This window comes from Hemicordylus capensis, chromosome 6 (genome assembly GCF_027244095.1).
Source record: "Hemicordylus capensis ecotype Gifberg chromosome 6, rHemCap1.1.pri, whole genome shotgun sequence".
Taxonomy (NCBI): domain Eukaryota; kingdom Metazoa; phylum Chordata; class Lepidosauria; order Squamata; family Cordylidae; genus Hemicordylus; species Hemicordylus capensis.
The window spans coordinates 27070714-27087905 of record NC_069662.1 but is presented as its reverse complement, the minus strand read 5'-3'; the positions used below and the strand labels follow the sequence as shown (position 1 = coordinate 27087905).

The 17192-nt window shown below is 41.8% G+C and overlaps 2 protein-coding genes across 8 annotated transcripts in view; one reads left to right on the top strand and one right to left on the bottom strand.

Moving 5' to 3' along the window:
- Positions 1-17192, bottom strand: part of LOC128330042 (vomeronasal type-2 receptor 26-like) — an 87269-nt gene that overhangs the window by 54487 nt on the left and 15590 nt on the right. The gene's annotated exons all lie outside the window — the stretch shown is intronic.
- LOC128331021 (vomeronasal type-2 receptor 26-like) lies at positions 3995-14991 on the top strand. The gene is made up of 5 exons (XM_053264386.1): positions 3995-4278; positions 5264-5555; positions 9054-9902; positions 12798-12924; positions 14096-14991. The coding sequence occupies exons 1-5, from the start codon at positions 3995-3997 to the stop codon at positions 14989-14991; spliced, it is 2448 nt and encodes an 815-aa protein (XP_053120361.1).

Here is a 17192-nt window from a genome sequence, read left to right as displayed (position 1 = left end):
CTTCAACTTTTTCAATTTTATGGTCCCACCAATTTTTGGCTACAGGTAGCTTGTATTTTTTGCAGATGTTCCAGTGTATCATACCTGATACTTTGTCATGCCTTTGTTTGTAGTCAGTCTGGGCGATCTTCTTACAACAGCTGATTAGGTGGTCCACGGTTTCATCTGCTTCTTTACAAAGGCAGCACTTGCTGTTTGTGGTTGATTTTTCAACTTTCGCTCTTATTGCATTTGTTCTTAGTGCCTGTTCTTGTGCAGCCAGTATTAAAGCCTCTGTTTCTTTCTTCAAGTTGCCATTCTTAAGCCATTGCCAGGTCTTGGTGATGTCTGATTTTCCACTTATATTGTGCAAATATTGACCATGCAGTGGCTTATTTTTTCCATTTTTCTGCTCGGTTCTTGACTTGCTCTTTCTTGTAGGCCTGCTTTGTTTCATTGGTGTTGAATAGTTTCGCATTATTGACCATTTGAAGTGCATCTTCTTCACTGTCCTTGATATATTCTTCAAGGCCTCTTTTCTCCTCCTCTACTGTTTGATGGACTTGCAGCATTCCTCTTCCACCTGAGCTGCGAGGGAGGTATAGCCTATCGACATCACTGCGGGGGTGCAGAGCATGACTGATGGTCATGATTTTCCTGGTCTTACGATCTAGCGTCTCTAGCTCTGCCTGGGTCCAGTCTATTATTCCTGCACTGTATCTGATAATAGGTATAGCCCATGTGTTTATGGCTTGTATGGTGTTCCTGCCATTGAGTTGGACTTGAGGATTTTTCTAACTCTCCTGATGTATTCACTTCCCATTTTTCTTTTCACTTCAGTGTTTACAATGTTATCAGCCTGGAGAATGCAAGTATTTGTAATGTTCTTTCTCTTCCAGGTTCTTGATGTTGCTTTCATTGGGCAGTTCTATTCCTTCTGTTTTTGTTGTTTTTCTCTGTTCATTATTAAAGTAGTACACTTGTCTAGTCCAAACTCCATTGCTATATCGCTACGGAACATACAGACAGTGTTTAGCAGTGATTCGATTTCTGACTGGGACTTTCCATACAACTTCAGATCGTCCATGTACAGCAGATGGTTGATTTTACTTGATGTTTTAGATGTTTGGTATCCAAGGCCTGTTTTGTTTAGTATTTGTGAAAGTGGAGTCATGGTGATTACATACAACAGAGGGGATAGTGAGTCCCGTTGGAAAATACCTCTTCTAATGCTAACCTGTCCAAGTGTCTAGCCATTGATTGTTAACTGTGTACTCCACATGCTCACTGCTTTAAAAAAAAATATCTGAATGTTTTTGCTGACACCAGTTGTTTTTAAACATTTTAGTATCCATGTGTGAGGCAATGAATCGAAGATTTTCTTGTAGTCAGTCAATGCAACATTTAGATTTGTTTTTCTTCTCTTGCAATTTTCTAAAATCATTTTGTCAATCAGCAGCTGGTCTTTTGTGCCTCTGGTGTTCGGGCAATTTCCTTTCTGTTCAACTGGAAGCTGCTTATTAGTTAATAAGTGTTGCATTACTTCATCTGCTATTATTCCAGTTAATAATTTCAATATGGTTGGCAGGCAGGTTATCGGTCTATAATTACTTGGAACTGCACCTTTTGCTGGGTCTTTTATTATGAGATGAGTTTTCCCAGTTGTTAGCCATTGTTCAATATCACCGCCTTGCAAAATATGATTGAACTGTTTTGATAGTTGTTCATGAAGGCTTGTTAGGTGTTTAAGCCAAAAGCCATGCAGTTCGTCGCCTGGTACATTCCACTTTTTAATTTTCTTTGCTCTTTCACTTATTAATTCTGGTGTTACTATTAGATCTTGCATTTGTTGGTTACATTTTTTGACCTCTTTTACCTAGCCTGCTTTTTTATTATAATCTATTGGATTGTCCCATAATTTCCCCCAGAAATGCACTGTTTCTTCTTTATTTGGTGTTTCTATGTTTCTTGCAGTTTCTTGTATCATCATCATCATCATCATCATCATCATCATCATCATTAATTTTATTTCTATACTACCCTTCCAAAAATAGCTCAGGGCAGTTTACACAGAGGAAAAATAAATAAATAAGATGGAACCCTGTCTCCAAAGGGCTCACAATCTAAAAGAAACATAAGATAGACACCAGCAACAGTCACTGGATGTACTGTGCTGGGTGTGGATAAATAAAGAGCTAAATAAAGAGAATCACCACATTATAAGATGCCTCTTTGCCCAGTTAGCAGGAGTACAAATAGTATCATCCATTCATCTCAACATAACCACAGGAAAATTGTAGATGATTCTTGTTTCACTTGCTTCTGGATGTGTGAGGAAGACAATTATTGTATTCTTTCAAGATTGCACATGTCTTTTTTTTTTAGACATGGATTATTGTTTCAGATGTCTAGAAGATCAATATCCAGACAAGGGCCACACTAAGTGTATTCTCATGTTTCTAAGGTATCTGCCTGAAGAAGAACTTTTGGAGATCAGTTTCACATAGTCTGCTCTTGCTTTTTCTCTGATCGCACTTTTCTCTTACTCTTTAGCCCTATTCAGACATAATGCTATCTGTGTGTACAGGTGTCTGCACATACATACATGTTTTTATGTGAATGACTGAACATGTGTTATTTAAAAAATGAACTTGGATACAGGCCCCTCAAATGTAAGATACAGATAGGAAGTGTAAATTGTATGTTGATTGAATGTACATGTGTTCATGTACATGTGAACAAATCTGTATATGCATACACCAGCTGATATTCTGACTAATGAAGCACTGGTTCAATAGAAGAAGCACCAACGCTTCTAAAAAGTTCAATTGCTTCTGATTCCATAATGGCAGCAAATGTCAACAGCCTCCTTTTCAGACAAACACTCTGTGCCATCCAACAATATGTCCCTGAGACTAATGCAGCTGCCAGGGACATACATTTGGGGTGAAACTGAGGGATTCCAGAAGAAGGGGAAATGGCTAAAATTCTCTCTCAAACACAAACACACCATGATGATGAATATTTGTATACTGCTTTTCAACACAAGTTCCCAAAAGGGTTTACATAGACATATAAAAATGAATAAAGTTGGATCCCTGTCACCCAAGGGCTCACAACCTAAAAAGAAACATAAGATATACACCAGCAACAGCCACTGGAGGGATGCTGTGCTGGGGCTGGATAGGGCCAGTTGCTCTCCCTCTGCTCAGGAAAGAAAATCACCACTTTTTAAAGGTGCCTCTTTGTTCAGCAGGGGGAAAGCTGTCCCTCATGGAACTTGTGATGACAGCAATGGCAATTTTCTGCACAGTGGCACCAGTGCAGTATTTGCCTGGAACTCTTTAGAAGCACTTGTGCTTCACTCAAGGCTGTCCTTAGGGCATAGCAAGCAGGGCAAATGCCCCAGGCCCCACTCTTTTAACCCCCATTAGACTTAACTGGAAGGGGGCCCTACACTGGCCCCACACCCCGCCAGGGCTCTCTATGGACCGCCCTGTCTTCACTAGTCAGGATGTCAGCCACTGTACATATATTGCACATGCACAGAACAAAATGTGTGAATTGGACTTTTGTTTCTGGTGTACTTCCCTATTCAGCAGCCATCATTCTGCCATTTTCTCACTCTAGGCCAAACTGATCCTGTGTGCCACTCCTATTGCATTAAGGACCAAGAACAATAGTGTTGTTTTCTTCAGCAGCACATATTGCCACATGCTACTCAGCATTTTGTGGACATCTCTTTGAATCCTGTAATTGCTCAAATTACTAGGAATCATCTCCATCGTGCTAATCTCCTGTGGATTTTCTGAGGTCACTAACATTACAAACAATGAAGTCTGAATGCCTCATAAACAGGCTTTACATAAAATATCCCTCTGCCATTCAAAGCTGAATACGGAAACTGTGGACTGGTGAAGCTGCAGTGATCTTGTTTTTAATTTCATCGGGAGAATATGGTGATAATGGGAGAAGCATTGGAATAGTATTGTAGCCAAGCTCATTGTGGATGGAAATGAATGAAAAAGCAGAAACCGGACATATTGTGTTGAGACTGAAGCTGGAGATGAAAGCGGACTTTCTCTTGTTGCTGCTCCTCCTGTTTCTGACACAGCTGGCTCAAAATGATTGCAAAGAGCACACTACAATGTGCACAATGAATGATTCATTCCAGCTCTCATACAAGTATCGTAAGACTGGTAACATAACAATTGGCATGATTGCTACTCAGTTTGACTGCCTGTTTGATCAAATATCCTTCAGTGAGCACCCCAAAACAAAGTTTGTAGATGAACTCTTGTAAGAAAATATATATTTTCCCATAATATGCAGTAGATCTAGTCATGACCACTGCAGAGCATAGAAACAGAAAAAGCTGGCTTCTAGCTTCTGTGCTATAATCCAGCCCAGTACTGTGTATTCTGATTAGCAGTGCTTCTCTCAGGACCCAGCCACATAATTTCCATTCCCAGCATGGTTACCTAAGATCCTTTTAACTATAAATGCCAGAAATGCCTGAGACTTTCGGCATCCAAATAATGTGCTCCGAGTTATACCAACCCCAAACAATAGCATGTAGTGGGTGGGTGGGAGGAGGGCGGATCAGAATATGGTGACTGAGGTTTATTCTCTCCTTCAGCAGTATCAACTGTACAATATTCCTATGCCTTGGTTTCAAAAATATTTGAGTTCCTTATAAATAATGGCTGACATCTGACTAACGAAGTGCTGGGGCAGCAGTATTACTTTCCAGATTAAGGATGAAATCCTCTTCCTTCCCTAACTGTTTGCACCACCCAAAACTATGTCTCTGAAGCTCAGCTTTGGATTCCCTCATTGAACAGGAGGTTGGGCTAGGAGGTCTAGAAGGCATCCCATGACTCCATTTTTAAAAGCCAGTAATTTATTCATTGTTGGCTCTCATATGTACCTGTAATCACACGTGACTCCTAAAAATCCATTTATCATCATCCTCATCATCATCATCATTACAATTATACCTCACTCTTCCTCCAAGAAGCCCAAAGAGATGTACATGGTGATGTTTATCATCACAATAAACCTGTAATTAGGCTGAGAGATATGCGACTGGCCCAGAGTCACTCTGTGAGTTTCATGGCTGAACAGGGATTTGAATGCTGGTCCACCCCTCCCAATTCTAGTCCAACACTCTAACCACTGTACCACCACTCTGTACACTAACATGCTATTAAACAGATTGTGTCTCACAGATGTATTTATAATAAGCATGTCTGGCTTATACATAATGTAATTCTTCTTGTAGAGCAACTCCAAAAAACTACCAGCAAGTCTTGTCCTTGGTATTTGCTGTAAAGGAGATCAACAAGAACCCCCAAATCTTACAAAATATCAGTCTTGGTTTCCAGATCTATGACAGCTACACAAATGCACTGATGACTCATCAGAATACCCTGAAACTTCTTTCCAGCTGGGAAAGGATGGTGCCAAACTTCAACTGTGAGAAGCAAAAGAATTTGGTCACTGTCATTGGAGGACTTGACTCTGAAATCTCCCTTCAAATGGCTACCCTCTTAGACATCTACAAGATTCCACAGGTGCAGTGAGGGTGTGGGCCATGAAGCTTTTCCGGTTCTGATATAACAAGTTGAGAGCAAACAAGAAATTGGGAAGTGGGGGAGATGAACTTTTGGGAAATCCTTCTCTTCACCTCAGCAACCTGATTCCATAGCACTGGTTAATAGGGCTTGGGGAATAAAAAAACTCCTCTTTTACTTTCAGACCTGAAAGGTGCAGTGATGGATGGTAAGACTATTTGTCTCCTGCTTCCCATGAGGCATATGAGAGATTGAAAGTAGAAACTGGGGTTGAGGAATGTGTGCTTCACAGTGCTCATCCTTGGACATCTCTCTCTCTCTCTCTCTCTCTCTCTCTCTCTCTCTCTCTCTCCATATATCGGGAAACCAGAGTTGAATGGGCTAGAGGATGACAAACCAGTACACCTGAATGTGTGAAAATCCCATCCTGCACAGAGAGTGACCTGAGGTTTTGCTCTCCAAACTCCAATTTGAACCCTCAGGTTGTAGTGGGTTTTGCTACCCAAGTTAACAGCTGCCTGCAGTATGACTGAATGAATAACTGCAGGCTGAGTTGTCTGAAACCAGCATTGAGGGAGGAAGCTCCTCCCTCTCTCCAGCTGTGACTGGGTGTGTGGCCTGTCCTTCATGCAAGAAGGAAGCCCTCACAGCCAGATCCCCCTCCTCTCTGTATTTTCCCTGGGCAGGCTTTACTGTGAACTCAAAGTTGTCCTCAAAACCCAACACAAATAGTGGTTGGTTTTTTTTACCCTGGATATAAATCAAGTGACACTCTAATGCACAGCGAAAAACTCAAATTGTGTGTGAACTGTTCCCCGATAACTCCCAGGGACTTTGGGGTAAATCGAGCCGATATGTGAATGTACCTCCTCCATTCCGGAGGAGATGGAAGTTAAGGGGCGTCTAAAGCCCCATGTTAGAAATCTTCCTCGTAGAAGGTGTAACCAGTCCCTTGAATATAGACTCTGGTAGTCAGAGCAGTTAAAGGCTCACACCATCCTGGAATGGGAAAACTACATTGGAAGCTGCCTTAAACTGATTCAGATTGAACAAACAGGTTAGCACTTAAGAACTAGTATGAAACCAAAACACATTAAGTGATATAAGAAACAAAATACTTAGGATGTTTTAAATGTAATATGTAAAAGATAATATGAACATGTAAAAGACTATAAATACATAAAATGGGCCAAGCTAAGAAAAGACAATATAAGAAAGCAAAATAGAGACAAATGTAGTGCTATAGAGTTCATGTTTTTTAATACTTCACCATTAGGAATGTAAGGGATCAAAAAATGTATGTTGTATGTGGATGAACATCATAGAGCCACCTAATGGCACAGCAGGGAAGCAAGTTGCCTAGGGAGCAAGAGGTTCAAATCACCACTGGTATGTTCCCAGACTATGGAAAACACCTGTATCGGGCAGCAGTGATACAGGAAGATGCTGAAAGGCATCATCTCATACTGCACAGGAGATGGCAAACCCTCCTGTATCCTACCAAAGAAAACCACAGGGCTCTGTGGTCACCAGGAGTCGACACCGACTCAACAGCACAACTTTACTTTAAACATCATAAGGCTTTTGACATAACAAATGTTAAATCCTGTTGTAACTATCAGAAGAAATCCTCATCAAATAACTGACAGCCAGTGATCAATAACTCTTGTTTGAATATAATAGAAGAGCTATGCTATAATTTCTTGTGAATGCCCAGGAATGGCATTCCAGATTCTGGTGGTCAGAGCAGTTAAAGACTTACACCATCCTGGAATGGGGGAACATAAAAAGCTGTATTGTATTGAGTCAGGCTATTGGTCCATCTAGATCAGTACTTGCTCCACCAAGGGTGTCAATCTGCAGCCCTCCAGCTGTTGTTGGCCTACAACCACCATCATCCCTGGTTACTGGCCACTGTTAGATGGGCAGCAGTTTGACACCCCTGGGTTACACTGACTGGAAGTGGCTCTCCAAGGTTTCAGGCAGAAGTATCTCTCAGCCCTACCTAGAGATACCAGAGATTGAACCTGGCACCTTCTGCTTGCAAAGCAGATGCTCTACCACTGAGTTATGTATGGCCCAAATCCTGTGTTAGAGTTGGGGGATCATGTTGCATACACCACAACCCAAATTTCACCCCTTACCTCTGGATACTGTGAGTTGTGATGAGGCCAATTCACTACCCTTTCCTTTTTTTTTTAATGGACACCCTCTCATTCAATGCCTGCTTAAGGGAGATGAACATGCTAAGCTCTTGAGAGCCCATTTTATCTTGGGATTTGCACAAATATGCAGAAAGGTTATCTCAGCGATGGGTGGCTCTTTTTCACTGCCATTTGACCAGATTTTCTGCTGGATATAGTAATTATCCAGCTTTCAACTATACCCTCAATATTCTTTCTCTCTTTAGTTCTCTTAAGAGAGAGAGGCAGGGAATGAGGGAGATGTATAAGTGACACAAAACAGAGAAGAAGATGAGCAGGCCTCCCCAGTTTAGGGAACCCATATTTTGGTAGGGCTGTGCATATGCAATGCCGAGATCAAGGCTGATCCCGGCACTGCCTCCTCCTTAAGCCTGAATTTTGTACGCAGGATTTTACCTGGGTTAAAAGGCACAATTGTGCCCTTTATACTAGGCACGGAGTCATGTGTATGTTCCAGCTACACGCAGCCTGAGCATACACAGAGTAGGGCGCCTAGAGCACCTGACTCCCGGGGAATCCTTTGGAGACAGGGGAAATGATTCATAAGAACATAAGAACAGCCCTGCTGGATCAGGCCCAAGGCCCATCTAGTCCAGCATCCTGTTTCACACAGTGGCCCACCAGATGCCACTGGAACCTACAGGCAGAAGTTGAGGACACACCCTCTCTCTTGCTGCTACTCCTCTGCAACTGGTACTCAAGAGGCATCCTGCCTTTGAGACTGAAAGTGGCCTAAAGCCCTCTGACTAGTAGCCATTGATAGATATCTCCTCCATGAAGTTATACAAACCTTTCTTAAAGCCATCAAGGTTATTGACTGTGAAAATTATTTCACAGAAATAATTTCACAGAAAAAGATTCCTGGAGGCTGGGAAAATTAGTCCCGGCCTCCAGTGATCTGTGTTGCTCTGTGCAGCAGAGATAGTGTGGGTGCACCGTGGCACACCAATAGGACCTTCAAAAATCATCTGAAGGGGAGGTAGTTCTATCTCTGCCTTCTCCCCCATCCATGCCCCCACCTGCCTGGTCATGAGAATAGCCTTGAGGTTTGATCAATTTTTCAAGAACTATCCAATCTGAATAAAGCCACCTTTACAGTTCCTCCATAGTGTGCATCAACTGAGAAGGGCTGGCTGGCTTTGTATGATCTTATTCCTGAAGACAGTAGCCAAACTGCAAATTGGCACACAGCTGGGCTACATCATAACAGATAATACAGTTTGCGAGTTAGCAGAGTCTGTGCTCTTCATTGTAAAAAAACAAAAACAAAAACAGTCCATTTCTTTTCATTTAGATTGCCTATTGTGTTTTAGCTCCAGTGATGAATATTAAAATGCAGTTCCCTTCCTTCTATCGGATGGTCCCCAGTGAAGCATATCAGTACAGAGGCATTGTCCAGCTGCTTCTGCATTTCCAATGGACCTGGGTTGGTATCATCACTGCTGATGATGATAAAGGAGAAAGGTTTGTGCAGACATTATTACCAATTCTTTCTCAACATAACCTTTGTACAGCTTTCATTGAAACAACACTAACCCTATATGGCGCATTAGAGATGGCACAACCATTGGTAACCTTTGTGGACAAGGTCATTTCACTAACATACTCCAATGTCAACGTAGTTATTGTAAATGCAGACCCACAGACTATGACAGCTTTGAAATGGTTGATGTTTTCTGCAGTCATACAAGGCATTGCAGCTACAGCTATAGCGAAGGTGTGGATTATGACAGCTCACTATGATTTCTCATCACAGACAGTGCAGCGGGGTCTAGACATGCATGTCTTCCATGGTGCCTTATCCTTTGCTATTCATTCAGATGAGGTGCTAGAGTTTCCAGAATTTCTTCAGACACTGCATCCTGACTCACCAAAAGGAGATGGTTTTCTCAGGTTCTTCTGGGAACAGGCATTTGACTGCTTGTTTCCTGGTTCCACTGAGGGCAAGGAGAGCAGTGACATCTGCACTGGTCAAGAGAAGCTGGAGAGCCTCCCTGGGAATATGTTTGAAATGAGCATGACTGGCCAAAGCTACAGTATCTACAATGCAGTCTATGCCATAGCACATGGTTTAGATAAGCTGAAATGGAGAGCAATGGTTGACCAAGGAGGACTAGATCCCCCAGTTCTACAACCTTGGCAGGTAATGTTCTACATGCGAAACTATTCTTTTTTCATGGCTTGTGTAATTAAGATGACATCCAATACAGGGAAAATAACATCAAGCCCCATCCTGAGACAACTTTCCCTCTTCCTTAAAATGTTAATCATTTTCATATTTAATCCCCACGAGCTGAAGGTAGGTAGGGATGAGCTGAAATGCCAATCGAGCTTTGCAGTCTCATTGCTGGACTGAAAAGGTGTCCCCATTTCATCAGTGCTGTGGTAGGCTTTGTAGTTTAACACCCACCACCCAAATTTGGTGCCCCTAGGACCTTGTTAAGTGGTCCGAATCAGTCCATATCTGAATTGACTCAAAGCAAATATAAATTGAATCTGGGGTGGTTTGGAGGGGGTAGATTTGGATACAAATCAAATCAGGGGTGATTTGTTTGGGGCCCAAATCAAATGAAAAATTGATTTGTGCACATCTCTAGCTATTTTCTATCTTAAGCACTTTGCAATATCTGCCTTTGTATTCTTCAGTCTAGCTTCACTCTTTCCTGAGGAGCACCTCCTTTAACAACAGTGCTGGGGAAATCGTGTCATTTGATGAGAGTGGTGAATTAGCAGCTGGATTTGATATTGTCAACTGGGTTACTTTCCCTAATCAATCCTTCTTAAGAGTGAAAGTAGGAAGGATGGATCCACATGCCTTACTAAATAAAGAGTTTATTATTAAGAAGGAAGACATCACATGGCACAGCACATTTAATCAGGTGATGTCCAAATATAAATTCATGTAAGTTTCAGGGGTCTTGCTAGATGCAGGGAATCCTGAGCTAGATTAACAGATGACACTCTAGCCTCTGCTTGAAGATGTCTGGCCAGGACGAGCCCACCACTACCCTAGGTAATTGATTCCATTGTCAAACCTCTCTTAGTGTTAAGATGTTACTCATAATGTTCAGTTGAAGTATCTTCTCCTGACCGTAAGATTATACTGAGACATTATTTTGGAAATTGTTCTGTCCGCTTTGAATCATAGAATCAAAGAATCAAAGTTGGAGGGGACACTGAAGGCCTTCTAGGTTAACCCCCTCCTCAGTGTAGGAAAGCCACCTCTGCAACCCAAGATGAAGCTCTGCTAACTTCTTCAAAAGTTATGTTAATTTGCCTAATACTCAGTATCCAAAATCAATAGGTTACCTTCCCTTCCATTCAGGTTTGATCCTAACCCTGCAAGAGAAGCAACGGTAGCCCTGTTCAGATTTGCAGAATATACAAATATGAATATGAATATGATGCATATTTAAATACCACTTTTCAACCAAAGTTCCCAACGCGATTCAGCCCTGTTCAGATTTGCAGAATATGGATAGAATCAACATGTGTGTGTGTGTGTGGGGGGGGAATTGGGATAATTGGGAGGGATGGGCCATAGCTCAGTGGTAGTGTACATGTTTTGCATGCTGAAGGTCCCAGTTTCTGTCTCTGGCAAAGTCCCTGGTAGTCTTGCAATGTCCCTGGTATGAAATACTGGAGACTTGCTGCTAAACTGTACAGACAATACTGAGCTAGGTGGACCAGTAATTTGATTCATTATAAGGCATTTTCATATGTTCATATATTCATGCCCATTGTCTCTGCCCTGACCTCCATGCCTTGATAGTTCTGAGGACACAATCTCTCCAGAGCCTCTGTTAATTCATTAGAGCCATAACTGAGACCAGCACAAGGTGATTCCATTTACCATGTCATGTGTTCATTTTCACCAGCGAACGGACTGGCTCAAATGATATTGGCACAGCACAAGTGAAGAAAGAGGGGTGCCGGCAAGAGTGCACCCTTCAAGATGTCCTCAACAGACATCATGATGCCCTCCTGACACATCTATTGATCACAGGTGGGGGCTGTTCATCATAGCACAAATACTTTTTAAAACACTACATATTACATTAAATAATATGTATTTGTGATGTATAAATATGATAAATAAAATAAATATTACATTAAACATTAAATGTCACAGAAGAACCTGTAGCACAAGTTTAAGGACCATTTGGATAAACAGCCCCCACATGACCTCAAGAGATGAGCCCGGAAGAAATCCTGATGGGCACACTTTTGCTGGCACCCCTTTTTCTTCATGTGTTTTGGGCCAGTATCATTTGAATGGATCCCATTTATTTATTTGTTTGTTTGTTTGTTTGTTTTTAAATTGATATACCATGTTTCATTAAAAACAATGCCAAGGTGGTTTACAAAATTTAAAACACATATAATAAAAATGACAGTTAAAAGTATTAAGCTAAACATATGAAAACAAATCTGATTTAAAATATATAATATAGAAACACAAAAACTATACATGGATAAAAACACACAGAAGCAGCAATGAAACAATCATGTAAAGGCCTGGATAAAAAGCCAAGATTTAACCAGCTTTCTAAATACTGTGATGGAGTCCGAGGAGCGAATGGCCACTGGGAGAGCACTCCAAAGCCTGGGGGCAACAACAGAGAAGGCCCTGTCCCACGTGCATGACAACCGAGCCTCCCTCATTGTCAGCGCCCGGAGCAGAGCCCCCTCAGATGATCTCATCAAGCGGGCAGCAACCCTCGGGAGCAGGCGGTACCTCAGGTATCCCAGGCCAAAACCACTTAATTGTAAACCGCCCTGAGCCAGCTCGGAATGGCGGTATAAAAATCAAATAAATAAATAAACTTAAGAGCTTTAAAAGTCAAAACCAGCATCTTGAATTGGACCCAGAAACACACTGGTAACCAGTGCAGCTCTTTCAAAATAGGAGTGATGTGATCACACTGGGCAGCTCCAGATAGAAACCTAGCTGGTTTTTCTCCAATGTGCCTTTTCACAGGACTTGTTTTTTGAAAAAGAAGAATAGTCATAAATAACGTCCTCTTTTGATGGATAGGTACTGCCCCTGGCTTTGTGTAATGACCATTGCCCTCCAGGATACAGCCGACAAAAGAAGGAGGGGGAGCCATTTTGTTGCTACAGTTGTGCTCCATGTCCAGATGGGAAGATCTCTGACAAGAAGGGTAGGAGAAATAATGTGCAGTGTTATATAATAATTAATAAAGAATTGTTACCCCTCCCTTAAAAATCTTGTTCTGCTCAGAACTTAAGTGATGAAGAAAGACAGATGTGTAGGTTTTCCCATATGTTAAATAAAACTGAGTAAAATGTGGATTCTGTTCAATTTTAATGTCTGTGAGTAAAGGAGAGTGAAGGGTAATCGTTATTCAGAATCAGTGCTCCACATGTTGAGCAGCATAACATGGCCAGAGTCAATCCACCTGCATTGCTGTGAACTCTCAGTATAACCTTACAGTCTTGGGCTTTTCCTTACTAATGACTGCAGCTACTGGGTTCTTACCTCAGTTCCACCAGATTTCTGAAAACCGGAAGTCTTCAGCATCCTGCCCATTTCCTGATTAACTTCTCCCTGTCTTATCTCTTCCTGCCTATTGCCTGCATGCCCACCCATGGTATGTCCATGCCCTAGAGACTAATGCCTGTAAAGCCAAGGTAATAGCCCCTAATGAAAGAAAACAGCACATATGTACTGTGCAGTGAAATGGGGGATAAATACTGTATGTGTGTGAAGTTCTGACTGGGAGCTTAGAAGTTAGCCCCATTTATTTATTTCATTTGAAATCAGTGATGATTTTGGGCAATGTCAAAAAACCTGGATGTGCAAGAACTGACTGAGATGATTCCTTAATGTTTCTCCTTGGAGGAGCCCTAATATTATCTTTCAGATTTGACTTTGAAGAAATTCTGTCCCAGCTGCCCAGCGCTCAGTTTCGGTCTTTAGATAAGAACATTTCAAAGAAAGAAAGTTTATATTATGGACAAAGTAAAAGAAATTGGAAATGGACCCATTTGTTTTATTAATTAGTGAGTGGCATGTGTTCGAAGAAAAATGATAATAATTAGCATTTGATTCATGGTTTTGAGACTGTAAAATGCTTCAGATGCATTATTTGTAGGCCTTACAACAACTCTATATGGTAAAGATCCCCATATTGCAGCTGAGGCACTGAAAGTGATGGGAAATGAACCATCCAAGGTCACCTAGTGGGCGTATTGCACAGTTGAGATGAACTGGGGAAGTCACAGCTCAGAGTCTAAGCCATATGCTATACCCACTCCTGATGATGGTGTGACTGATCCATTGAAATGGTATATGTTCTTTTTTTTTTTCAGACATGAATGATTGTTTCCAGTGCCTAGAAAATCAGTTTCCAAACAAGAAACAAGACCAGTGTCTTCCCAAGGATCTACATTTCCTCCGTTTTACAGAATCTTTGGGGATCATTTTGGTTTGCTTAGCTCTGTCCTTTTCTGTGATTACAGCTTTGGTGCTTGGAGTTTTCATTAAGAACCAGAATACGCCCATCGTCAAAGCCAACAACCGGGAACTCACTTACTCTCTGCTCATCTCCCTCTTGCTCTGCTTCCTCTGCTCACTGTTGTTCATTGGCCAGCCTCAAACACTGACCTGCTATTTACGACAAATTGCTTTTGGTGTCATCTTCTCAGTTGCTGTTTCTTGCATTTTGGCAAAAACCATCATTGTGTTGCTAGCTTTCATGGCCACCAAGCCAGGGTCCAGGATGAGGAAATGGGTGGGGAAAAGACTGGCAAACTCTGTTCTTGTAGGTTGCTCCCTGATTCAAGTCGGTATCTGTGTTCCATGGCTATGTACTAATCCCCCATTCCCGGATTTGGACATGCACACTCTGGGTGAAGAAATCATTGTGGAATGCAATGAAGGATCTGTCACTATGTTTTATTGTGTCCTGGGGTACCTGGGATTTCTAGCTCTTGTCAGCTTCATTGTGGCGTTCCTAGCCAGGAAGTTACCAGATAGCTTCAATGAAGGCAAGTTTATCACTTTCAGCATGTTGGTCTTCTGCAGTGTTTGGTTGTCCTTTGTCCCAACTTACCTGAGTACAAAAGGAAAATACATGGTGGCTGTAGAGATCTTCTCCATCCTGGCCTCAAGTGCTGGGTTACTGGGTTGTATCTTTTCCCCAAAATGCTATATAATTATCCTGAGACCTGAACTGAATAGGAGGAACCAGCTAATGAGAAATTAGTAAAACTCTTAGATGTAGGAGATCTTTCCTATTGTACAATAGAGACATCGTAGTGCTCGTATAATTAAAATGAGGAGGGATAAAGGCTTACTTCTTCAGGCCTAAAATCTGCAATCTTGTCCCCAGCATTCTGAAATTTTACTTACATCAACCAATTACCACCACTACCCCTCCAAATTTGGTGCAGTTCATTTTCAAAATGGCTGAGATGCAGCAGTTTAAAAACATACTCTTGAAAAGCAGGAGTTTGCTGGTGATAATTTCCACACAAAAATTACCTATCTTTTCAAAATTGTTATGTCCTTTTCAATATTTTCAAATTAAGGTTCCATGCTGAAGTTGTGCTTTTTCCAGTTCTTAAAACAACCCAGCCCTTTTTTAAAAAGTGTTTTTGAACTCTATTGTAAATATGTAAAATCAATGGGATGTACAAATTGCAGATTCTGTACATTGACAGGCACTGTGGCTTCAGAGGTGCCCACAATAATAATGGTGGTCAAACATAGAGAAGGCATTTCAATGTTCTATATAATATTTAACTTTGTAAATGTGCATGTGCCAGGTGAGGACACGTCATCTGGTGGGCTGCCTCCTGTAACACAGGAACATAGAAAGCTGCCTTATACTGAGCCAGACCATTGGTCTTTCTAGCTCAGGATTGTCTACTCTGACTGGCAGTGGCTTGCCAAGGTTTCAGGCAGGAGTCTTTCTCAACTGCCATAGGAGATGCCAGGGATTGAACCTGTGACCTTTTGTATCCAAAGCAGATGCTCTGCCACTCAAATGCAGCTCCATCTACTGCTCCTTGTCTTGTCTACACCACAACCCAGCCCCAGCCCATCTCTGACCATGCCTTTTGCAATCTGATGGTATGTCTGAATGGGCACTTGACCCTGGCCTGTCCTCAGTTGTTTCTAAATCCTCTGGCCCCTCTGCCTCATCTACCTGACCTGGACCTTCCTGCTATGGCTTGGTTTTCACCACTTTGGAATTTGGAATGTTGGTTTCAGTGAAATTTGAAGGTTACATCACAAGGGTGTAACTATAATTGATTGGATGGGTTAAAAGTACTTGGGCCCCTGAGAGCCCCCCAGCTCCACCCCTCCCTAGTTTCTTCATTATCTCCCTCACTAGGAGGGGCCACCATGGAGAGGGGTTAATATGGCCCCCCTCTCCCCTAGCTAAGCCCCTGTTACTTCACTACATATATATTTTTAAAAACAGAAAAGTAGTACTACCAACAAGAACACAAAAACAACACTGCTGGATCAGGCCCAAGGCCATCTAGAACACAGTGCCCACAGGCAAGAGATGAAGCACACCCTCTGTCCTGATTTTGTTCCCCTGCAGCTAGAATCCAGAGGCATTCTGTCTCTGAGCCTTTAGGAAGTCTATAGCCATCAAGAACAGTAGACATTGATAGACCTGTCCTCCATGAATTTATCTAAACCCTTCTTAAAGCCAGCCAGGCTGTTGGCTGTCACACATCTTGTAGCAGAGAATTCCATAGATTAATTATGCATCGGGTGAAAAAGTACTTCCTTTTGTTGGTCCTAATGTTCTTGGCAATCAGTTTCATGGGATGAGCCCTTGTTCTAGTGTTATGCAAGAGGGAGGAAAATTTCTATCTGCTTTCTCCACACCATGCATGATTGTATAGACTAGAGCTCTATCATGTCTCCCCGCAGTCGTCTTTTTTCTAAACTAAAAAGCCCCAGGTGTTGTAGTCTTGCCTCATAAGAAAGGTGCTCTAGCCCCCTGATCATCTTGTTTTCCCTCTTCTGCACCTTCTCCAGTTCTGCCATATCCTTCTTAAAATATGGTGACCAGAACTGTATGCAGTCCTGTAAATGTGGCTGCATCATAGTTTTGTTTAAGGGCATTATAATATTAGCAGTTTTATTTTCAAACCCCTTCCTAATGATTCCAAGAATGAAATGTTCCTTTTTCACAGCTGCCACACATTGAGTTGACACTTTCAATGAGCTGTTATTTAAGAAAACAGACTCCATTACTACTTTCAGTGAGATGCTGCATTTGCAGATTGTACACAAGGGGATTATTGTAGTGCAAGGTCAGGCTTGTGCAGTCATGAGAAGGAAATGTAAGTTGCAGACCGACTGCAATTAGTTATTAAAATGATGGTGATGGGTTTTGGATTGGTGCACTTTTGGATCCTGTTATTAGCATAACTGATAAGA